Consider the following 24,453-nt stretch of genomic DNA (forward strand, 5'->3'; position numbering starts at 1 on the left):
ACCAGGCTGGACTGGAAATAATACCACTCATCAACCTCTCTCCGAAGACTAATGATATCATGTCTCTGTGGTCTACAGATGAAGCTATTAACTCTATAGCAGCAGTAGTTCTGCCTATGCAAAAACTGGGAAGGCGAGAGGCACAGAAGTCTTACGTATTCACCAGGCAGCCATAAAACCTGTAGAAAATAGGAGTACAGATGGAAAAAAAAAAAAAAAACAACAATTCCTTTAGAAATGTTTAAAGGGAAATTAATGAGCAGATGTATAAATGGAGTTGCAGATGTTGCAGAAAAGCAAACACACCATTGTGTAAAGAGGTATTTCCCACTTGTGGGGCATGAAGAAGACTGTAGCTTAGTAAGGGGAGCAGATTTCTCCAGTAACTTAGTGTAAATTGTCATAATTAAGAAGTGACAAATCATTTGCACTCATTGAAGTTGTGGTCCAAAGTAATCTGAACTTTCTCTTCCCTTTTTCCACATGCCAAACTTTAATTAAAAAAAAACGAAACAAAAACAAACTAACAAAAAATCTGAATTAAAAAAACCCCTACATTTGGTTCCTTGAGCCTTGAAAACATCTAAGTTTAAAAAAAAAAAAAAATCAATCATAATCCCAAACTTATTTGCTATTGTGATGGAATGTTTATAAATATTTCCTTGCCACTTACATCTCAGGAAAACATGAATGGGGTTAGGCTGACAAGAATAAACATACCAGCCTTGTTTTGACTTCTCTGTGCCTTCAAATTCCATCTGGGTTTGTTGCCTCCCAGATTTCCAAGTAACTTATTCTCAAATAAATACAGGTTTTGGTAGCAGAGAAACTCTAAAAAAGACACACGAAGCAACAGCTTTCAAAAATGTAGGTCCTTCCCAAACATTACAGTTCTGAAGATAATTTATGGTCCTTGTAGGGCTATGACTTTATAAGTCTGCCTGCATTTTCAACCTTATTGTAAGACTGAAAAACCTCTTCTGGAGCACGTGCTCAGCCATTTCCAGCTTCAGTGTAGAATTTTACCCTCACTGCATCTCACCAACTGAGGCTTTTGATCTCATTTCCATTTGTACAGATGCTGTGATCCTTCTGCCATCCCACTTCACAATAACCACACGGGAGTAGAGTGGTGCCGATAGAGACAGCTTTACGAGACTTCAGCCTTCCCTCGCACCCAAGCTATGCTTTGTGCCAACATACATGTCTTTTCTGAAAATAGAAAAGCACGTGCACGCACACACATGCGCAAAGCCTGCAGGAAGGACTGTGAATCAAAGGAGAAATGCATCAAACCTCCCATTATCTGGCACACTCAGCTTCCGAGCTAGCACTAGCTCCAGTCAGGGCAATTTTTTTGCCATACCAAGCCATATATGAATCTTATATAAGCAAACTCCCAAACTTGCGTGCATATTTACACATCTATATGTAAATGATGTAGATGATGCCACTTAAAAGTTAGGAGGTCACCTCTTTCTTCCCTCAGTGATGTCTGGCACTCTTTGCCACAAACAGTAGGTGCAGACAGAGAAAAATCAGATCGCTACCCATTTATGACTCTTTCCCTGACCTTAATCAAGAGATAGCGTATTAGTAACCTCTCTAACATCATCAACTTTAAACTTGTAAAATGACCTTTGAAACTATGTGCATTTACTTGCATTTACAACTGTTTCCAGTGAGCAGCAGCAATCTGACTACTTCTGTACCTTACCTCACCAGACATCTCCACTGATCGCAGTGGCATGGGCAGATAGCTGCATTTACAGTTTTGTGATCACAATATTGGAAGCAATGTTGAAGCTCAACTAAAAAACAAGGTCCTCACATGTCAAAAATAAACAGGCTGCAGTTCCACTGCCTAACTGTGCCGGTAACTTTCCTTGCATATCCTGAGCAGGCATCCCTTCTCACTTGTGTTTCCAAAGCTGGCTAACACAAAGAGGTAAGGCAACCAATGTTTCATTACAGGAGAGTATCAATACAAGGGCTGAAGGCTGAATGGGGTTAAAATGAAGCTGAAAGCCAAAGTCTTCTCAGAACATTTCTGTAAATGTCACTGTTCAGCACTCCCTTTTTACCAAGGTTGCCTGCCATGTTCAAATATAACAGGGAGCCTGAAGATTTTATTCTCTCACTACATGCTTAACACAATAAAGGATTTTAGGCTTGCTTTACAGCCATTAACACCATGCCACTATATAAAATGGACAGTGGGGAGAAGCACAGAAAACTTTGACCTACAGAGAATGTGCGCAGAAAGCACCACTGGTTTGGCCACTCCTCGGAATTAACTTTGCTGGAAAAGGAAGGATCACACAATCCATCTCTGAAATGGTCACACCAAACTAGCTGCTGTTAAAAGTACCTTCTCCCTCTTAAAGTAGAAAACTGTCACCCCAAAGCTGAATTCAATCCTTGAGGGTGAGATTAAAAAAAGGGAGGATGATACGATGCTTTCTGCCATGCTTTGAAATCTGCCAGTGCTCTACACATTACTGCCTGAAGAGAGCATGGGGAAACACTGTGATTTAACCCAGAGAAAGTAATTCTGATCCTTTATTTATTTTTCAGTAAGCTGAAGAACATAGAAAGACATTACGAATCAAAGTTACATTTGCAAGAACATGCAAATACCCCAGAGAGCAGAGCTGGAAACTTACTTACAGCTTTCGCAAGTATATTTTCTTTTCCTCCATCCTGAGAGGGGCTCGAGCTTCCAGAAGCCTGACCTGCATTTTGTTCTCCCCTCAACATACTCAGCTCAAAAATCTCAGGTGTGTTCAGAAATGGGTTTTGGACCAGCCCTGTATCTAGCAAATTCGTAGAGCCTGCTTGCACATCTCAGACACAATAAAATACTAAAGGGAGAAAGGCAAGGTAAGCAACCAGGAAATTGGTCCCAACTCCAAAACTTCCCAGCGCACTGTTTTAAGTTTTCAATGATAATGACTTTGCACAATAAGGCTAAAAAGGCCCTAGTCTAAAAGGATTTCCCTAAACATAAAGCTTTTCAAATCCTTTGTTTAAGTATCATTGTAGTCCAGACTGCGAACCATGCTCTTGTTAAAAAGAAGTCCCTAGTCATTCTCAGAAAGCAAACATTATGCAACCTTGGCAGCACAGTTTAAATGGTTAAAAAGGAAAAGAGAAATGACTGTTACGAAAAAAAGTATCACCACAGACTGATTACTAGAAATAGAAGTAAGTCCACAAAACCCTGCTCGAACCCTGCAAGGTAGAAGTTTCACAGTTAACAGTTAAATAAAGAAACAAATGTATTGCTGAAAATTTTCATAAAATCCACATCAACACCGAGCAGCATCCTTCCAAGTAGTATTTTTTACTGTAAATACCAAAGGAAGTAATAAAGATCAGCCCCCTCACTTAAAAACATTACAGTACTGTAGAGCAAGAAAGGTCATGTTTAAGGGGAGTATTTTACAGCACTGCAAAAGTAGCATTAACACAGAAACGAAAAGAGAAGGGGGGGACCCAGTGCTGAGAAAGCACTTGAAGAACACAACGCCACTTTAAAGAAGAGAAGGACCCGCAAAACGGCCTTTGGCTTCAGCCCTTACCATGAACTCCTCTAGGGTCTGGTAGGTCTTCCCTCGAAACTCGCAGTAGTTCTTCCTCTCCTTGCACTGTGGGCAGCACTGCGTGGTGTCCACATGGACGCACCGAGGGTGGAGCCTGGGGCACTCGGGCTGGATGCACAGCGGGCCCTCCTCAGTGCAGAGGCAGGGGCAGGCGGAGGGGCCCGGCGCAAACTTCTCCCCGATGGCGTAGACGAAGCCGCTCTCGTCCACGCAGCCCTTCCCTCGGTAGTCGGGATAGGCGTACTCCTCCGGCGGCTCGGGCGTGACGCTCGCAACAGCTTCTGGGAGAGACGAATCTTCAGCCACCTGAGGTTCCTCGGAAGCGGTGTCCCTTTGCTCTTGCACTTGAATGCTCCCCGATTTACTGCTCGTCCCCTGGCTGCTCCAAGCCTGCTTTTGCTTAGTCCAAGACTCCTTGTTCGAGTAGTTCCTGTTTCCTTTGCTCTTCCAGTCCCTGCTACCCTCCTCCCTCCCGCTCCTGCCGATCTCATTCATTTTCCCAGGGCCTGTCTGGCTGTCCCTTGTAGACGTGTGATCCCTCTTTTCCTGGCTCGCCTTTATCTCCTGTTTGTCTTGAGCCTTGGCCAGTTTTTGTACAGGTATGGTGGAGCTACAGAGGGCAACCATGAGGCAGCAGGTTACGAGAAGAGAACTAGACAGAGCTCCAGTTGCCATTGCAGTAGAGCTGGGCATCACCTACTGCATCCCACAGGGGACACTGCATTCACACCGGAGGGAAGCACTTCACAGATCCACAGTCCCTAGGAAGAGAAGGATTAGCAACACTTCAGCTTCAGCACTTCTTCCCCTCCCCACCCCCCCCCTTCCACCGATGCAACATCTCTAACAATATGCAACCTGTCTCAGTAGTTTATGCAAAAGGCAAACAGCCTGGTGCTGCATCCCTCCTCCTCCTCCTCTGCTCTGCCAAGTCTTATAAATAGCCAGGCTCTGGACACAGACCGGGCTTCTTCGGCCCCGTGAGAGCACCACGCTGAACTGTGGGGACTTAGGGTTTGCAGAGGTGGGCACATGCGAAACCCTACACATTCAGGGGTTATTTTTACTTTGAAATGACAACACGTGAAGAGAGAGGATGGATGTACGCTGAATTAAATGGAGCTCCCCAAAACATAGCAGAGTCTGTAACAGAAATCACCCAATAGAGTCCTATTTGCTGCCTGCACGCACGGTGATTTTCATTAACCCCTTATTCAGTCTGAACTATGCTGGTCTTGTTTGTTTTAAATACCTACCAGTGAGCACATTTCTGTTAAATACAACAAAAAACAAGCACATTGAAGCGAGACGAGCCAAACTACCTCTCTTCCAAACTACCTGAACGAGCACACACCACCTCCTCCTCCCCGTGCCTTAACGGCAAAGCAGAGCCGATTAAGAGTTTCCGCAGCAGAGGCTCGTTTAGCCCACATCCTCCAGGAGTTCAGCAACACTCCCGCCTCCTCTCCTTAAACCACCGCACACTAAATCGGAAAACAAAACAAAACAAAACAACCTCCCCCCCCCCAAAAAAAAAAAAAAAAACACAAACAAAAAACAACAAAACAAAAAAAAACATACCGAAAATACGTACACTCCTCCGGCCGCGATAAAAAAAGGCACTCCAGCCTGCCGCCACAGCCCCACCTCCGAGGTACCGCTCCTCGAAGCCATTTAAAAGCCCCCCTGCCTGCACGCCCCCCCCGGCCCTCACCGCCGGCCCGGCGGAGCAGCGCGCTCCGCCCGCCGCGGGGGAGCCAGGGCGCCGCGCCGCCTGCCCAAACTTTCCGGCGGGCCGACCCCCCCTCCCGCTGGCCAGCCCCTTCCCCAGCCCGGCAGCACCCACCGAGGCCCGGCCCGGCGCCTCCCTACCTGCGCTGGCGCCGGGCTCAGCCCCGCAGGCGGCTCGGGGCCGCGAGCCTCGCCCCCCGCCCGGCTCCCATGGCGGGGCCGCGGGCGGGCGGCCGGCGTCGCCTCCTCGCTGCCCGCCCGCCGCCGCCGCCGCCGCCTCGGCGGACCCGCAGAGGCTGCGGCGCGGCGGCCACCCGATCCGGCCCCGCCGCCCCGGGGGCGGGCTCCGCCGTGACCTCCTCTCTCTCACATGGCGGCCGTGCGCCCCCGAGCCCAGGGGCGGCGGCGGCCGGGCAGGACGCGGCGCCCCTTCCTTTCCTCCGCTCCCTCCTTCCCTCCCGCCGCCGCCGGCGGGCCGGGCGCAGGGCGCGGCGTGGGGAGGGGACTGGCCGCTCGCCGTGGGGCGGCAGCGCCTGGTGCGGCCGCGCAGCGCCCCTGCCCGCCCGCCCCTCCCCTCCCCTCCCCGCCGCCGGTGTCGGGGCGCGGGGCAACTCCACGCGTCCCGCAGGGCCCCGCGGCGGCGCCGGGGCGGGGGGGGGGGGGGGGGGGGGAGCTGAGCGGGGCAAGGCGGGCTCGGTTGGGGTCAGCCCCGCGCCGCGGCGGCTGGAACTTTTTGCCGGTGTGAAAAGGCGCCCGGTCGGGCCGTGGGGTCGCGCTGCGGCGGGGCCGGGCGCTGTCCCGGCTGCCCGAGGCGCGCAGCGGCCTCCGGCCCCGCCGGCCGGGAGCACGGGGGCCCGGCCGCCGCGCTGCAGCCGAGCCCCGGCCGCGGGCGGGGGCGGTTCGGCCGCGGTTAACGGGGGCAGCGCGGGCTGCGCCCGTCTGTGGCCGCCCCCGCTGCCTCACCTCCCTCCCGCCGGCCTTCTCCAGCAGGGAAGTGGTACGTGGTTTACTAGTTGCAATACTTAGGCTTTTGAAGGGCCGGTGGACGTTTTTGTAGTTAAACATAACTGCCTTTTTCGCCTTTATGCTTTCGGGTAGAGAAAAAGGGACAGAATGCTCTGTTACAAAGATGATGGCTGCAGCACGGATGGTCGGATTGTTGGGACAGAAGCGCAAAGGGAGGACTACAGGTGCTTTTGTCCTGGATCTGAGCAAGGTTATTTATGTATTTTTAAGCTGCATTAGATGACATACTACTATAATCTTCTATGAGTTTTGCTTTACAGATGTTCCAGAGCAGTCCCAGCTGCACTAACCCTTCTGCCACAGTAGCTCTTCTGCAGCCTGCTGAGCTCTGCTGGTGCCTAGGGCTGGATTTCCCAAAGTACTTGCTTGGTGCTATAACTGAAACTTTTAGGCTAGGTAAAATTTTCAGATTTTGTTTCATTAAAACGGTAGCATTGCAGTATCAGTACTCAGGAGAGCAATGAAAATTTGCTGGATACTAATATTTTACTGTTAAGTACCATCAGGAGCAGAGCACCTGTTATTTGTGAAAACCCAGACACAAACTCTTCCACAGGAGGATGCAGGTGCTAAACTCTTCTGGCTGCTGAGTTCTCACTATAAGCATCTATGAGTCCCATCTAGTTTACAAAATTATTTCTATTGACAGTGTGGCATATATCTCTGTCAGATATTCACCTGCTAAATAATGTTTTAATCTTCTGAAACTTTAAAATACAAGACTAGAGTTTTGAAGGATACGAACAAGTCAAATGTTTCCATGGGTTGCACTAATAAAATGGAATTCTGGATTGCTATGGGGTTTCTAGACAAAGTTTTATAGAGTTAAGCTACACCTTTCTCATTACCTGACTAATAATCATTAAGTATTTGCCTTCACAGTGTTATCTCATTACCTCTCAACAAAGAATTGAATCTTTTGCCTTTTCTAAAACCAGTCATTTTATGCCTTATATAGCTTAAACCCTGCCATGGACTGAGCTGCCAGCACACATGCATCGCTGCTTCTAGAAGAACAACTGGAAAGACCGACCTTGCTTTGCTGCCAAGCAGCAGCTGGCTGCGGCTGGAGCAAGGCAGAAGGAAAGAGGGGACTGGGGAAGGCGATGTTATGTCTGTGATAAAGAGGAGAGGGAAACCAATTTATGGTTCTGACATTTTCACATGTTCCCAGGTGAAACTTTGGTACAAAACCTGAGATATTCAGCATCCAGGATTCTCTTTGTAGGAGCTCTGCCTCTCCCTGACTTAGTTGCGTGGCACACAGACCAGCTGGGGCTGAAGGTTCGAGATACCACTGTGTAACAAGAAGGAGAAAGCCTCAGAGAACCTTCTTAGCAACAAACTGCAGCTCATCCTAGCCTTCTTGGCAAAGTATGAGGTAAATACCCTCATTTCGCTTTCTAAAGGACTTCTCATTGGACTTCAGCCTCTGTTTATTCAGATTCATGGGTGTATTAAGTTGATGGATTGTACCTCACATTAGAGCCCTTCCAGAACTGACACTTGACTGCTTCATTAGCGTCCTAGTATCAAACTGCAGTATATTATGGTCCAAATGGTCCAACAGCAGATACGAAATAAATATTTGGTGTTTTCTTCAGTGTGAATTCTGAACTAGAAGAGGAGAGAAACACGAAAATCTGTTATTTGAAGGCTGCTTTTAACAATGTTTTCAATGTGAGTTTTATAGTCCTGGTATAACATAAAAGGCCCTGGAGACTGAAGTCCTTCTGTTTATTCACAGGATATACACGACATAAAAACACAGGTCTGAGTTTCCCCACTCTGCTCTCCCCCTAGGCAACAGTAACAAGGACAACTGCATCTCTGGATGAGAATCAAATTCTACATTCCGTTCAGGATGCTTTCCAGTTTGCTGGGTCTTGTCTGCGTGATGAGAACTTTGCATTAGCTAAATCAGAGCTGTCATGTGTATGAAACAGTCTATGCTGATTTTAGCTTAATTTTACTAGGAATTAGCTTAATTGTACCAGGAGGCAGTTGAATAGAAAACAAAAAGGAACTCAGTAGCTGAAATAAAAATGCTGCTGGTGGGGAATGACTTAAGTTAAGCTGCTGTGATGACCATCTCCATTAGACCAGGCTCAGAATGGTGAGAGTGGGCATCTATGCTGAAGGTAGCTGGCTATTAGTCAGAAAAACTTTAACATCTACTCCATGAGATTAGGGGGACTAAAATTTTGAAATATATTTTTTAAGAGTGGCCTTGGTGTGAATGAGAACCCATACGTAGGATGTATCTTTTACCAAGTTAAAATGGCTTGTCTGCCTGGTTAATAACGATATAAAAACAAAACCTCACAGCTCTGCAGATCCTATCTGGACATCTAAGAGCATTGAAGACAATCACTTTTAGCATAATATATGGATAAAGTGAGGCCCAGGATATGCCCATACTCAGCCCAGCATAGGCATGCAGACCCCACACAGCAGGGGATCACCTAACACATGCGGGAGCATGCCAGTTCTTTCCCAAATTAATAAAAGAAGTGTCCCGTAGTGTCCCCTGTCTTCAGTGAGACGATGGGGAGAGAAAAGAGGAGGAAGCTCCATGAGAGCCTGCGGATCTGGGCAGGGCAGGGCATGGGGGGAGGAGGAGCACAGAAGAGGAGCCCCACTGCAATTGGGGAGCAGGGGGGGCATTTAGAAAATCCCCCACAATAGCGAGATTGGCTTCAGGGTGTCTGCTGAGCCCTGGGAGAGGACAGGGCGTGCTTGGGGGGAACCGTGCGGCGGGAGGCGTGTGCTGCCAGTGCCCTGCTCAGCTCAGCAGCTCTGAAACTCCTCCAGACTATGAGAGGGGAGAAAGCGTCCCCAAAGCGTGACTCCTCCGGGAAAAAGGATGGTTGTGACTTTTTATTTTGCTTCGTTTCATCGTTATTCCTGAAACGGAAAGGGTTCTTATATGAAAGGTATTTTTTATTGTGGTGCTAAAGTGGCAGTTGTTCTGGCGGGTTCACATCACCGCCTGCAAAAGGTAGCAATTTGTGCAATAGTATTAGTCCAGCCATATAAAATAAGGCCTTCAAATAGCAGTCAGTCTGAAGACAGAAAGAGAGAGACAAAAGCAACGTACATATTACTATAACAAATCATGTGTATTTGAAAGGCTCAATTATAAATAAGCAGTTTAAACAACTCTTAAAAAAAAGGCAAGCTTCCATAACTATTTTTAAACTAGGTTAGCTTTCATCTTTTCATTTTTATTTCTTCTATTTTCTTTATGCCACTTGTCAAAGGATACTGAACACATAGTGCTCCAATTCTTTCTTTTTTCACTAGTCTGATGTCTTTTTAGTTGACTGATAAGTAGTTATTGAAGAAGTATTACACAAGCTGTAGTTACAACCATGTCCTAATTGTTTTTAAATTATTCAGTTTTTCACAGATAATGGTATGTTGCAACATTTTTTCTGCTTTGCATGCATAAAAAAAAAATTTAAAAATCCTCTGTCATTTCGAGTTTAGGATCTTCAGTACAAGGACTTTTCACTTCTGTAAATCACAATTTGCATGCTGGGAAATAAATAATGATTTTTTTTATTTTAAATTTTGTTTATTACACGTAATGCAAAAAAAATATCGCTGTATACCAGTAGGAGATGCAAACTTCAGAAGTTACAAATTTATGAAACATCTTTGAAATGAGATTTTTGCTGCTACTGGTTGATGTCCTAAGAATTACACCATTAGTACATGATTTTTCTCATTATTAAGGAAAATGTAAATATTATAGAGTGCTGTTTTGGGCTGGGCTAGAGTCAGTTTTTTTCACAGTAGCCAGTGTGGGGCTGTGTTCTGGATTTGTGCTGGAAGCAGCGTTGATAACACAGCAAGGGATGCTCTGGTTGCTGCCGAGCAGCGCTCACACAGCGCCGAGGCCTTTTCTGCTCCTCACCCCACCCCCCCAGCGAGCGGGCTGGGGGGGCACAAGGAGTTGGGAGGGGACACAGCCGGGACAGCTGACCCCCCCTGACCCCAGGGATGTCCCACACCGTACGGCGTCATGCTCAGCACCTACAGCTGGGGGAAGGAGGAGGAGGAAGGGGGGGACGTTCGGAGGGATGGTGTTTCCCTTCCCCAGTCACCGTTACGCGGGATGGAGCCCGGCTGTCCTGGGGAGGGCTGAGCCCCTGCCTGACCATGGGGAGTGGGGGATGAATCCCTTGTTTTGCTTTGCTGGTGTGCACGGCTTCTGCTTTCCCTGTGAAACGGTCTTTATCTCAACCCATGAGTTTTCTGACTTTTACCCTTCTGATTCTCTCCTCCATCCAACCTGGGGGAAAGTGAGCAAGCGGCTGTGTGGGGCTTAGTTGCTGGTTGAGTTTTAACCACAACAAACAGAAATAATGCTTGTTCCAAAGTGTGGGAAACATGACTGGTTTTATTTACAACAACTCAGAAAAGCTCTCATTATGTAATGAGATCAGTTTCTCTGCCCTGTAAGCTCTGAGGAGACTCTAATGCACGTTTTCCACCTCAGTAACAGTTCCCTTCCATGTCCATGAAAGAGAGAAAGAAATACATGCTGCCTTTTTGTATGCAAGATGTCTAGAAGTTCTAACACTTTAAATCACTTTTCTGTTCTTACGTGCCTGTTGCATCTACTAAGGGAGGTTTTGCCAATATAAACTTCAGAATAAGCGTTATTGCCATCTTAACCACAATAGTTAAGTAATTTTAAAAATTGCATAGTGAAACCTTTGGAAAGTGAGGAGGATTCAATTCAGGACCTGTGCATATGGGCTCATTCTGAGGAAAAAATGTCTATTCAGAGTGCAGTATTTTGTGCTTGTAATTACAGGACACGAGAGTGATTATAAATGGATGTTGATGCACTCATTTTCACCACAATTTCAGTAGCCTGGGGAAATTGGATATTAATCATGGCTCACAACGTTATTTGATATTTGTGCCTTTTTGCTTGAAAAGAGGTAACAAAATGTTTTTGCATGGACATGTACACAATAACACAAAACATTATGTATAGAGAAGTCTTAATACTATACCTTTTTCTTCCTTTTCGCAGAGCCAAAGGATGCACTACCAACATTTTTAATTTTTACATTGTCATTGAGTTGGAAAATTGAACGAAGTATTCTTTAACCTTGTGTTTAGCTCTCTTCAGATAGAATCGGAAATTCAGTTGAAATAACAGACCAGTATTACTTTTCCCTTTATTATTTATAATTATTCTTGTATCTTCTCTAGATACATTTGTGTTTAGTAAAAATTTCCTCAATAAAGGCAACATCAGCTATCACAGGGTTTATGAAAAGAAAAAATCTGTTCCTGTACTGTTTCATAGTTTAAGTTAATAGATCTTATCCTTTCACTGGTCTTTACTATTACTGGAGGAAAACCATCCCCTCCCAAAACAACACCCCAGGTTTGCTCTCTCTTAATTTCTCACAGGATTTCTTCATTTTTATTGTATTAAATGTTGAATTAAATTTAATAAATGGAATTGAAGAAAGAAATTCATATGTTCCTTAGAGGAAGACAGGAAAAAATAAAAGCTATTATTATCAAAACTGATGTAGCGCTGGAATTCACACCAATACACCAATATTTACTTCTGTTCTTTAACTTTCTTTAAAACTTCCATAACAGGAATTATACAGTTTAGTATTTTATTTTAATTTTTTTGAAAAACAACACAGGTTGTTTTCTGAATGATAGACATATATGAAATGAAAATGTTTTAGAAGATGTTGTTCTTATTCAAATATGCTGTTAATATTATTGGTGTAGAGTAAAAACATTCATTATATGGTTGGTAATTATAAATTTTTGTCTCCCACGAAGATGAGCATTGAAAAAATAATTTTAAAAATTTCTTCTACAATTTTTGCATCATCAAACATGTGAAATGCTTTGTATCACGACTCAACCTTTTTTGTTGTTGTTAGTTTTTGTTTGGTTTTGTTTTTGTTGGAGAATGTGATGAAATAGATATTAATTTTGCCAAGTCAAGTATTTGGAAGTTAAGGGATTCAGAGTATGTGTGCAAAAGTCTGCATTCTTCCCATGGTTTATGGGAGTTCGAGTATAACCACCAGACATCTGATCCTGTAACAGAGCTGTTTGCAGACTTGGAGAACCAGCATGCCTCTGTGGGATTATTCTCCAAAACTTACTGAACATAAACCCCTAGATATGAAGCCTTCAGTGATAAGCTTTCTCATAAACATCTTCAAACTTTTCCTGTACTTTGCTCTCATTTTCTCTCACTGTTACTATCCAGTTTTTAAAAACAAGCTTTTCCAGTGATGCATCATGCATAGCACATACACGTTATCCTGCTGCCCTCCCATACTTTTTGAACCTGCTGGCTAAGTTCAACCAAAATTGACAAAGAAATTAATTCTTAAAGCTTCACAAAAAGAGGTGGATTGGTAGAGAAGAGCAACCTTATACGAGTTGTCAGTGAAGATGTGCTGTAACTTCATGCCTTGTTACACACCAGTGACTCCACAAGAGACAGTACCAGTATAAATGCCCAGGCTGCACTAGACACATAGAGTTTACACCTTCTTGGATGCTGGAGATAACTTATTTAAAGACAGCAATCTATAATAAAATTCTGCTAATTCTGGTGTTCAAATCCTTTTGCTTTCATGTCATTACCCTTCCCTACATTACTGTAGAAATCCCTATATCCCTTACAAGTGCCTCTGATAGGGTACCAGGTAAGCAGTGGATTATCTTCTTGCTCTTTATAGATTAAAGGCCTGGTGAGGCTTTTAAATTAATTCATATACATTTGATAATGTCATTGTTATAAAAACTGGGCAAATTACTATTTGTAACATGTTGAAAGTTTCATGAATTGCAGATTCCCAAGTGTTCTGTCTTTAGATCTAATTACTGGAGATGATTACATTCAGGACCTTCCGCAATCACAGAGTCTGGTGATACAGTTTTCTCTCTAATGCAAAAAGTTACATGGCTCAGAAATCATGATTTAGGCTATGAGATGTCAGAGCAGAGTTAAAAAAAAAAAAAAAAAAAGAGTAAACAATCTTTGGGCTAGAACTTGAGTCAGGAAGCAGACAAACAAGAATTATTTTTCTGTGTTTCCACCTAGGACCTAGACACCCCAAGGCACAACTGGGTCCCCCAGGTGTAGGCATTGCATAAATGCTTAATAAATTGGCTGGTATCGCTAGAACTGTACATCCTCCAGTGACCAGGAAAGAAGGGAAAGGAGAGCAGAAATGAGAGGACTGAAGTCATACAGCAGGTCAGTAACTGAGCTGAGAAGTTATTGTAAAGCTCCTGGTTCTCTCTCATCTTCCATTTTCAATGCACCATTTACTAGTCCATGTTGACTTTATTCCCTAGTAAGGTATTGACTGCATAGTGAATAGCATATATACTGCGTCCCTTATATCCGTAATGAAATTTAGGCACTCATTTGTGCAAAAAACCTGGTGCCTTGTTCAGTTGTTACCACCAGGCCTTGGCCCACTGGTGTCCTTAGGACCACTGTAGAAAGCAGTGTCCTCCAGCACCTTGTATATTTTTTAAGTACAAAGTAATTTCTTAAGTACTTAAAGGTCTAACATGAAAGAAATAGAGGTGTTCTGTAATTGTGCTAATGAACTCAATTTGATCATGCTGGTTGAGTTTACTGTTTGTTGGAAGAAGATAACAGGGAACACCACCATGTACCTGTGTACCCACAGTACTATTTGAGAGTTATTACAGGCAAGGCCCGGTAATGACTGACTTTTTGGATTAGGTGCTTGCAAGATCAGTGAAGAAAGTGACAGTTTAGATGCTCACAAAAACTACCCTGTGACACTAGTGACCGACCAGGGACCAAACACCATGCAGAACTACAAGTTTCCTCTCTCCTCAGCCTGAGGATATTTAACCCCATAGTCCTAACAACCCTAACCACCGGCCCACTGGTAATTAACTTCTCATGTAGTACAGTTCTGCTTTATACATACGTGTGCTGGGTTTCTGTGGTGCCATTGTTTTTTGGTAACAGGGTAGGGGGTTACAGCACTGGCCCCTGTGAGAAGCTTCTCGAAGCTCCCCTGGCTCCAAGTAGGACCCGCCTCTGGCCAGGGCCAAGACCATCAGCTGCACCTCTGCGATAAGGGGAACCTGGGAGAGGGTGGGGACTTGGGAGGGGGATGGACACTGAGATGAGTGGAAGGAAGGAGGAAGAAGGGGAGGAGGTGTGTGGGAATGGAGACCCCTGTGTCCTGGGGGAGACGGCAGGGCCACCCCTCCCCGCCTCCCATGTAGGTCCGCGGTGGAGTAGGGGCCGACCTGAAACCTGAGGAGAAAACCACTCCAGGGCAGGTGTCTGTGCTTAAAGGAGGCTGGGACCCTGAGGGGAGAAGAAGCCCCCGCTGTTGTGGTTGGGTGTTGGGTGTTGGACTGCAACACGCGGGGGTGACCCACGGTGGAGCAGCTCGGGAACGGCTGCAGCCTGTGGGGAGGACTCACGCCAGCGAGGGTTCATGGAGGACCGTCTGCAGTGAGGGGGGGGAATGTGCAACGTTCCCCCCAGCTCCCGAGCAGGAAGGAGCGGCGAGCGGCTGTAACCCCCATCCCCTGCGCTGCTGGGGGAGGAGGTAGAGAGATGGGAGCAGAGCTGAGCCAGGGAAGAAAGGAGGGGTGGAGGAGGTGTTTTTGATGTGATTGTGCTTCTCAGTGTCTCCACCTTGTCTGTTAAGTGTTGTCTTTGTTAGCCTTTGAATTAAAGTTATGTTTTCTTTTCTTCCCCTAAAGAGTCTGTCTTTTGCCTGTGACTGTAATGGGTGAGCTACCACTGCCTGTTCTTTGATTCTTTGAGCTATTTCTGCTTCATACTCTCCTTCCCATTCGTCATGGGGGAAGGGGTGAGTGAGTGGCTGGCTGGTGCTCAGTTGCCCTCTGGGTTCAAACCACAACAATATGAAACATTTTGTTGGAGAAGAGACCAGGATACAGTCATCACTGCTGTCAAGGCAGAACAACTTCAACAGGGAAACATAAGGAAGCCTCATCTAATGCTGGTCTACAGCTCTTCTCAGAGCTTAGAAACAGATTTGATTCGAGATGTGTTTTCTTCCAATAGTTCTGTGAAATCTAACCCCAAAACATGATCCAAAGAAATGTTCATGTGAACAGGGCCTTTTGCTCTAAGGTGTCAGACCCTACTTCTGCAAAGCCTGTTCAACTTGTTTTTTAGAACATAGGTCACAGACCAAGAGCTGCCAAAAACTCCATCTAAAAAAAAAAAGTTGCATCTTGGTCTAGGGGTAAAATGGTTGTTAGAGACATATAAGGATATTAAACTGAATCAGCCATAAATTGGTTTGCCTGAACCAACCAGCCCTAACTTGGTAATCCTCACAGACTGTTAAACTCTTGCTGTCAAAGGTTTTCCAAATACATCCTTCCTTTCTCCATTATTAAAATTATTGCAGCTTTAACATGATTACTGACTCCTAAAGCAGATTCAGGCTGCTGAACCAATGTGGTAATTTCAGAGAGCTATATTTCAGCTTCTGCCTAAGAACAGCAGCAGAGAAGAAGAAAAGGAGGATAAATATGTCTGGTACCTTCAAGATTCAGGAAGCCTTTCCACAGTCCTAGCTAGCCTAGCAAGTAACTGCAATAACAAGGAGCCAGTGTGTCAGAGGACCCCAGCCTGCTGGGCACTGAACTGCTCTGAAAAATGTGGCGATTTGTATCACGGTGGAAACGAATGTCCAGGACTTATGAAAATTTAGCCCTTAACAGGCCCTAAAACCACTGCCCAGTTATTTTACTTGGTTCCTAACCACAGTTCAGCCTCCATCACTGTTTTCTCAAAAATAGCTATCAGCTGAGAAAGCAATCTAGGTGTTGACATTGAAAGGAGCTTTGTTTCAATACCTGTTTGATTTCTGAAACTTGGGCAATTACAGTTCTTTTTTACTCATGTCATCTTTTATCTTCCTTTCGTTACAAGGCTCCACTTAAATTTTATTTTCCTGACAGATTCAAGAACAGGTGTTTATTTGCACATTTGAAATTTTTATGGACCGTTGGGATGAATTCTAGAACTTTTATTCAAGAAATTATTTTTTATTTTACACCAGTAACTTCTACATGAAGATCACTCAATACAGAACCTAAATTATTCCCTAGCACTAGAGCTATCATACCAGTCACTCTTTTATGCCTGATATTCTGTTGGACTTTCATTTTCCTCCTGTATCTGTTGGAAATCTTCCAATGGTGGGTTTGTTTTGTTTTTGTTTTTTTTGTTTCGTTTTGTTTTTTTAATTAAGGAGACCAACAGTTGATATGAGTTGTAGCCACAACAATAGATGCCCATGCCACTACTCCATCAAACACTGGCTGGGGCCTTTGGAGAGATCTTTACATAGCAGCTTGCAACCACCCTAAGCAGACACATTTCTCTCTGTAAATGAAATTTCTTTAAAAAGTCTCATTTTATCCTGAGGCTGAATTTCTGTTCCAGTAAATTCTGATCTACAGAGACAGCTACTTCTCATTGAAGTTGATCAGAGCTGCAGGTGACTGCTGCCTTTATAGCTCAGACCTCTAGGCTGGATTTCTCCCAAAGTATGAATGTTTTATTAATATGAGCTAGTTATCTCTGGCTAAAAGTCTAGTGAAAAACACTTTTGTATTTTTCACAGAAGTGAGGTGGTTGGTTATAGAACAGGCTCCCAACTCTCCTTTGCAAAGCTTTTTGCCTCGAGTTTATTTTAAACACACACCCCCTTTTTTTTTTTTTCCTAGTGAAGCCTTAAATAAGGAGTAAACATGTAAGAATAGGCTCTCAGACCTTTTCTACTTTTTCAATTAAACAAAATTGAATGAGGTTAAGGGAAAAAAAAAAAAAACAAACCTCCTTCTCCAATGCTTTTTTCTCAGTTGGGATTAATTTTTCTTTAGAAAAACAGAGGTTATAACTGCATTTGGAAAAAGAAAATATCAAGCACACCTGAGGTTTTAAACAAACAGTGGCTGCTGTTAAACAAATCCATGGTGAATTGTAGATGGAAGAAAAATCCCTGAAGCAAAAGCAAAAATCCAGTAATAGTTCACCAGGTCTGTATCTAGATTCTTGCTTTGGTACTAATGGGATTTCTTTGATGGGTTGACTCAGGCTTTTGATAGAAACAAGATTTAATGAGAATATGTTTACAGCTTCCTTTGCTGCCTTAATTCATATGTTTGGTTTCCAGGTTTGGTGTTATACGTTGCTTTTTAGAGTCTGCATCACACAGATCACAACTGTAATTTAATTTCTGTGCTCTTTTGTGTTGTAATGCTCGGATTACACAAGAAAAAGCTACTTGGTTTTGATGTGTACCTGACAGAGATTAATTTGCCATGAAGTTGGGTTCAATTTTGTTGTTATTCTTAGCAACTCAAGATTCCCAAACACACAACAGGATAAAAGAAGCCATGTTCTTACTTGCCACTTGGCAACTGGATGATCAAGGGCTCTTGAATTGTTAGAAATGTTTTATTATTTGGTTGTTGAGTTATGGCAAATGGGGCCCACCATTCTTCTTCATCTTAAACAGAGATTTCAGTAGGTGATTCAGGAAGAAACCTGCTTTAGACAATCCATTACATGTACAGAGGAGAGAAATTTAGTGTTGTGACAATATGAGGATCCCTCAGTCCCCAGGGTTAATTGATACAATTGCTGAAAAGGGATGTCAAAGCCAAACAGTCGATTATATCAAGTCTGTAGGATCTTGATGACAAACCTCAGGTCAAGTCTCTCAGCACAGATATGTGCAATATTTTGCCAGCTGCATTGATGCTGCATCATGGAGAGAAAGGAGTAATACAAGAGCTTTATCCAACCTCCTGGGGCATCACAACTTGGATTTTTCATATTAGGAGTAGAACTAGGATAAATAAATAATGAATTCTTTTCATTCTAGTCATCTAAGAAGAATTTGGAAAATAGACCTGAAAATGTCATCCCAGAATTGCATACTTTAAACATTAAAACAAAACCAAACCAAACTCCGCAGACGCCCCAAAAACTAAGCCAAAAAATCCTCTTCCTTCCTCTGATCTTCCTCCCCGATACAATAAAACCTCACTGGAATGAAAAATAAAAAATGTCTCAACTCTGCCTGTAGAATTGCTCTGGCAATACAGCAAGTGGCCTGCCTGGGAGAAAGACAGGGAAGCGAGAAGGCAGCAGAAGGCCAGTGGGCAGGTTTTGCGGAGAGGGTTTGGCTGAAATTTCAGCATCATCACACTGTGCTTGCAAAAGCCTTTGATTTTTGACAGGTATGTAAATTCACAGAAAAGTATGTTGGAAAATTCACTGAACTAGCCCAATCTTCTAGCTTACTGTCTCTATTTACAGTTTTGTTTGAGATCATCACACCATGAAAGGTAGAATATGAAAGTATGTGTTCAGGAGGGAGAACACATCTGAGACAGACTTCTGCAGTGTTTCTGGATCACTGACGTATAATAAGTAGAGTGATTTCTCATTCTTTTTAAGAAGTAGAAAGTTGGATTTTGATCAAATTAAATAATTCATATTAAATTGTATTTGGTGGTGAAGGGCTGAAGGCCATCCCAGAATATCTGATTTTCATTCTCAAAAGCCACAGTTACTTCAGTAACACTCTCAATGCTGCATCTTCATATTATCCAGCCCTGCATCTATGATTTATAGTCCTCAACAACTCTCTCCAAATCAAGGATTATTTACATAAGTGTGGAGAAAGAAATACATGCATCAAAGATCACCCAATGGGACTGACTCACTGGCAACTTGTAAGGGCAGTAAAGCATAAGCATCAAGATTTCCTGCATCCTATACAATTGCCCTAACCCCCAAGTAACAGTTATTCTACTGCCTCCCAAATACCTCCATATGAAAATCCCAGTGAAGCAGCTACGCTTCCATGGCTGCATTCAGTCTGACTCAAATCAGTCAGGACTGTTTGACAGAGACTTCTCACTAAGACGTCTCCTTTCAGCAGAGTGCAGAACTCTACTGTAAGATTTTCATTTGCAGGACAAAAGAATCACTTCTGTTTCTTGCTTTCACTTCTAGCTCAAGATAGACCTATTAGACATTTTCTCTTCCACTGTTCTTTGAGGGTCTGGGATTAGTTGCAATACTGGTTTCATTCAGCTGCTTTGACAGATTTACTCCTGTGTTCATGTAAAGTAAAGTGAGAATAGAATGAATCTTCCCATCTTCCCCCTTTTATGCCATACACCCTTGTCCTCCACAGTATCCAAAATGTAGGTGCAACACAAGAGTGCATGTATGTGTCAGTGAATGTATGTTCTTGGTACTGACCATAACAGGATGACAGAGTATTCTATTCCTTGATTCCTCTCACAGAAGAATAAAATATTTTAGTTTTGCAAGGGAAATAGAAACCTAGACATCTCTTTGAAACAAACGACATCAGGATCTCTTTGAGGAAACAAGGCCATAACAGAGAAGCTAAAAGCATTTTTCATCTATTCACTTTGGGAGAATCTTTCTTTACAGGGGTGCATCAGAGGTTCTATCTCAAACTCAAGGTTTCAGAACAAAGTCGATATAAATTACAGCAACCATTTCTCAGGAATCAGCCCAGAGTTCTAGTCTAATACAGAACTATAACAGCAACGTGCAATTTCTCACATCAGCCTTGTTATTAGAAGAATGTATTGTGAACTTTAAGGGTTTCACAGGGTTCCAGAGATAACATTCATGATAAAAGCCTGACATAATGTGAAAATCTGTAGAAGGAAATCTGACTTATGTACTGGCTGAAACAACACTGAAGAATAAAAATGGTTGGCATATAAGCAAAATAATACACTGTGGGACAGTCAAGCAGCATATTTATGCCTCACAAATCTATTGGAATTCTTTGAGGAAACCGAGGAAGATGTAGATGAATGTGGTCCAGCTGATAACATTAATCTGGAGGGAAAAAATATTTTAAGTCTTTCCTAAAAGACTTTAACTAAGATGGGTAAAAGGGAAACCAATTTTATGAACTAATAATGGACTAAAGCATAAGAAAAAATGACAGGAATAAAGCATTAGTTTTCACAGTGGAAGGAAATAAGCATCTGTGCTGGGGTCTATTCAATCTACTGTATTCATATATGATCTAGAAAAGGGATTGGGTAGGAAGAAAGTCGTCTAAGGGGTAAAAACAAGCTGACTGAGAGCCATTGCAGAGGATGTCTTATACTGAAAAAAAATTCTGCAATAAAATGGCTGATGAAATTCTGCATCAGTAAAGCAAAGTAAAGCATGTGGAAAAAAAAAAAAAAAAGAATTCTAGCTAGTCCATAATGATGAACTCTAAAGTAGCTACTACCACTCAGGAAAGAGATTCTGGAGTTATAATAGACAGCTCTAAGAAAACATCAGCTTGATGCTAATCAAAAAAGGACTAGGATGTTAGACATTCTTTTGAAAAGTATGGAGAACTGCCATACTTGAAGTTTTGATTTCCATCATCTCCTAATGAATACAGCTGGCTGAGGAAAGGGACAGAAAAATATGACAAGCATGAACAAAGAACTCAACCAAGAAGGAAGGACTGCATATACCAAGACTCCTCAACCTTTAAAAGAGATGACTATGAAAACATGATAGTCAGGAGTGACATGAAGAAGTTGAATGGAGAATGATGATTCACCCTTTTTTATAACATCAGAATGAAAAGAAAGCAAATGAAGACATGTTTTGACCATACCTTCCATACTGAAATGTGAAATTGATTGCCAGAATATCTTGGGGTGGAAATGGGTTCAGGAAACAAATTTACTTAGATACAGACAGACAACTATACAGTGTGATAGTTCTTCTCTCCCCTTGTCCTTTACTACTGTCCCCTTTCAGAGGGAAGCTGCCCAACTTTGGAGTTTTAATCTAACACAAAGCAGCTGGTTTTGTGTCCTTTACTGCACTAGCAAGGAGTTGAATATCTTCCATCTCTTCTGGGAGGCCACTGTAGTGCTATTTCATGAATTATTCTGTATGTTCTGAACTTCTTTCCCAACAGTTAATCTTATGTTCACAGTGGTGGGAGGCTTCCAGTTTCAGTGCAACTTCTGGCACAATGCAGTACTTACCTCCAATTTTCTACAAGATACTGTCTTGTCATATTTTGCATGTTTTATGATTTTAGGATTGTCTCAAAAATGCTTACAGTGTTGGGCCACACAGTAATGTCTGTTATTTCGATTATTCTAACTGTTTTTGAAAATTAGTTTAGTGCTTGTGATCAACTTTAACCTCTCTAAATTTGGAGACAGATTATAATAGATTGCCAAGAAGAATAATGATATGCCATTTAGGACTGTTTTTCCTATATATATGTCCTGGGTTGAGTGAGTGGTGGGGTTTTTTGGTAGCAGGGGTGGGGGCTACAGGGGCATCTCCCTGTTAGAAGCTTCTTGAAGCTCCCTCAGCTCCAAGTCAGCTTCACCTCTGCACCAAAACTGAGCCCATCAGCTGCGCCTCTGCGAGAACATATTTAAGAAGGGACGTGGTAAGGAGCAGTCGGACTTGTGAGGAGGAGTCGTTGCAGCTGCGTGAACACCAAGGTCAGTGGAGGAACGGAGGAGGAAAGGAGGGGGGAGGTGTGCCGGAGCAGAGACCCCCCTGTATCCTGTGGTGGGACGGCAGGGCGGCCCCCCCCTGCCACCCATGGAGCTCGACAGTGGAGCAGACATTGATTTACGGCCTGTGTTTTTTTGCTTGGTTGATCAAGGTGCTGTGCCCAAAGAAGGCTGGGGTCTTATAGGAAAAGGCAGCCCTGCTGTTGTAATTTAGCACTGGGAGGATTGCAGCACGTGGGGGTGTCCCACACCAGAGCAACTCGGGAAGGGCTGCAGCTGTGGGAGGGAATCCAGTTGGAGAAGGTTAGTGACCCATGACGGAGCAGTGTGGGGAACGCTACGGCCCATGGGAGGAACTCATGTCAGAGAAAGTTTGTGGAGGACTGTCTCCTGTGAGAGGGGGACCACGATGGAGCAGGGGGAACAAGTACCAGAAGCTCCCCCCACTGAAGATGGAAGAAGTGGCAGAGCTGACTGCACCCCTCATTCCCTGCCCCTGCGCCGCTGGGGGAGGAGGTAGAGATATCGGGAGCAGAGCTGAGCCCTGGAAGAAGGGAGGGGTGGGGGGAAGGTGTTCTCAAGATGTGGCAATGCTTCTCACCGTCCTACTCTGTTAAGTGTTGTTAGTGTCTGTAATAAATGTATGTTCTTTTTTTTTTTTCTTTCTCTAACGAGTCTGCCTTTTGCTCGTGCCCATAAAGGGGGATTTTTTTCCCATCCCAGTCCTATCTCAAACCCCAAGCCTGGCTCTCTGTCCCTTCTTATTGCTGGAAGAGAAGGGAAAGAGAGCCTCTGCGTGGTGGTTGGCTGCTGACCAGGCTCAAACCACGACAATATAGAAAAGCAAAAAAGAACAAAGTGGAATGGAGCAAAAGGATACAGATAAAACATGAAAGAATTGGGAGACTTTGACCATACAGAATAATTAAATATTAAAATTCTATACCTAAATGCAATCAATATATATTACATGTGTTATATGCAGTATAATTTACCATCCAACCAGGATGGTGATAAAGACTGCAAAATGCTGAAAACTATTTAATAGACTGTAAGTATAGAAAAATTAATAATAGAAGAACTCACTTATCCCCACTGATAAGCATTTGGATACATTTCACAAGAAGTAGTGATGCATAGACTAAATTTTTAGACATTATAATCGATTTACATAGTATGTTAAATTATTTCTTGGAACAATAAGAATTTACAAAAGAAAAATTTAATCCCAGGTAACGCAGAACCTGGTAAATGTGTATCTGACGATGATTCACTCTGTCACAGTAGTTAAAAAGTCAAAACATCCACTATATAACATTTAGGTTCAAAAAAGGGAATTACATAAAAAGCTATGAAAAAGGACTGAAAGAAGCATTAGAAAGGGTAAAATGCTTTCAGGTATCAGGAATACTATTTAGAGGCATGTTGGTGGTGTTTCGGCCCACACCAAGATTGACTATCAAGAAGAAATTACTTGAACAACAAGGAAAAGATGGCATAGTTTTAATAGCAAGGAAGAGGAGGTTAACAGAATTAGTAGACTACTTCAAAGTTTGAAACTGTTCAAATGAAAGAAATATGAAACTGGTAGTATAAATGTAGAACTTGAATAAAATATAAAATATATTGTGTACAATACGGAGTGTATTATAGAGATATATTAACACAAAATATTAACACAGAGATGTTATATAATATAAAAATACAAAATCAGCAATTCAAATGTAAACCCAGAACATGACAGACCAAATAAAGGATATTTGAGGAACACTTAAGAGAACAATTAAAATATGTTAAAAGCTTTTTCAAAACATTAGAAATAAGAAAACTAGTAAAATGCCAAATAGAAAATGAGATACAATAGGAGTAGTCAAGGGGGAAGAAGACTATTGGAAAAAACCCAAAGTAATCTTATTTTATTGCCATAAAACAGACAACCTCAGGTAGATTTCTGTGACAGAGTCCTTTACAGGATGCTAGTTGATGAAACTATGAAATATCAGCAAAAGAACATTTACAATAAATAAATAAAATTCTTAATAAATCATCAGAACAGAATTCTAAGATTTCTAATGGAATTCCAGGAATTCTAAAGGAACTTAAATATTAAACTGGTAACAGTTCAGTACTGTGTGCAGTATAACACTTACATTGTCCTTGTTGTCAGAGAAAGAGAAGGTATTTTTATTATGTCAGTTACACATTTTTTTAAAAGACATCCAAAAGTACTTATGGATCAGTAATTTTGATTCATCTGACGTGCAAATTATGTGAAGCGGAAATACATACATGAATGTATAAACAGATGGCAAATGTGTTATGATAAGGAATAAATCATGCCTCACAAATTTCTTTAAATTCTCAGAAAAAAAGGTCCACAGAAATATGAAAAAGAATGATCCAACTAGTGAAGTGGACTAAATTGCACTTTTCCGTAAAACTTCAGACAAAGTCCTTCACCAAAAAGTGCTGAAAAATT

General features: G+C 42.9%; 1 protein-coding gene and 1 long non-coding RNA gene across 5 annotated transcripts in view; one reads left to right on the plus strand and one right to left on the minus strand.

Moving 5' to 3' along the window:
* Positions 1-5,810, minus strand: part of VWC2 (von Willebrand factor C domain containing 2) — a 62,203-nt gene extending 56,393 nt beyond the window's left edge. Inside the window, exons 1-2 of one of the 3 annotated variants that reach the window (XM_032999367.2) lie at positions 5,478-5,806; positions 3,585-4,366 (exon numbers count right to left, since the gene is read on the minus strand). In XM_032999367.2, coding sequence (XP_032855258.1) covers positions 3,585-4,298 — 714 coding nt within the window. In that variant the 5' untranslated portion in view covers positions 4,299-4,366; positions 5,478-5,806. Of the gene's footprint in view, positions 1-3,584; positions 4,367-5,186; positions 5,255-5,477 lie in introns of those variants that run through there. The other 2 variants (XM_032999368.1, XM_032999369.2) reach the window with 2 other exon arrangements.
* A 172-nt stretch (positions 5,811-5,982) lies between these two features.
* On the plus strand, positions 5,983-8,089 carry LOC116963249. 2 transcript variants are annotated; one of them, XR_004408050.2, is made up of 3 exons: positions 6,251-6,333; positions 6,435-6,758; positions 7,321-8,089. It is a non-coding gene; the product is annotated as an uncharacterized LOC116963249 (long non-coding RNA). The 2 variants fall into 2 exon arrangements; XR_004408051.2 differs by lacking the exon at positions 6,435-6,758 and having other exon boundaries at positions 5,983-6,333.
* Positions 8,090-24,453: the final 16,364 nt, after the last annotated feature.

The sequence above is a fragment of the Tyto alba genome, unplaced genomic scaffold (assembly GCF_018691265.1).
Source record: "Tyto alba isolate M040663 unplaced genomic scaffold, T.alba_DEE_v4.0 Super-Scaffold_27, whole genome shotgun sequence".
Lineage (NCBI taxonomy): Eukaryota > Metazoa > Chordata > Aves > Strigiformes > Tytonidae > Tyto > Tyto alba.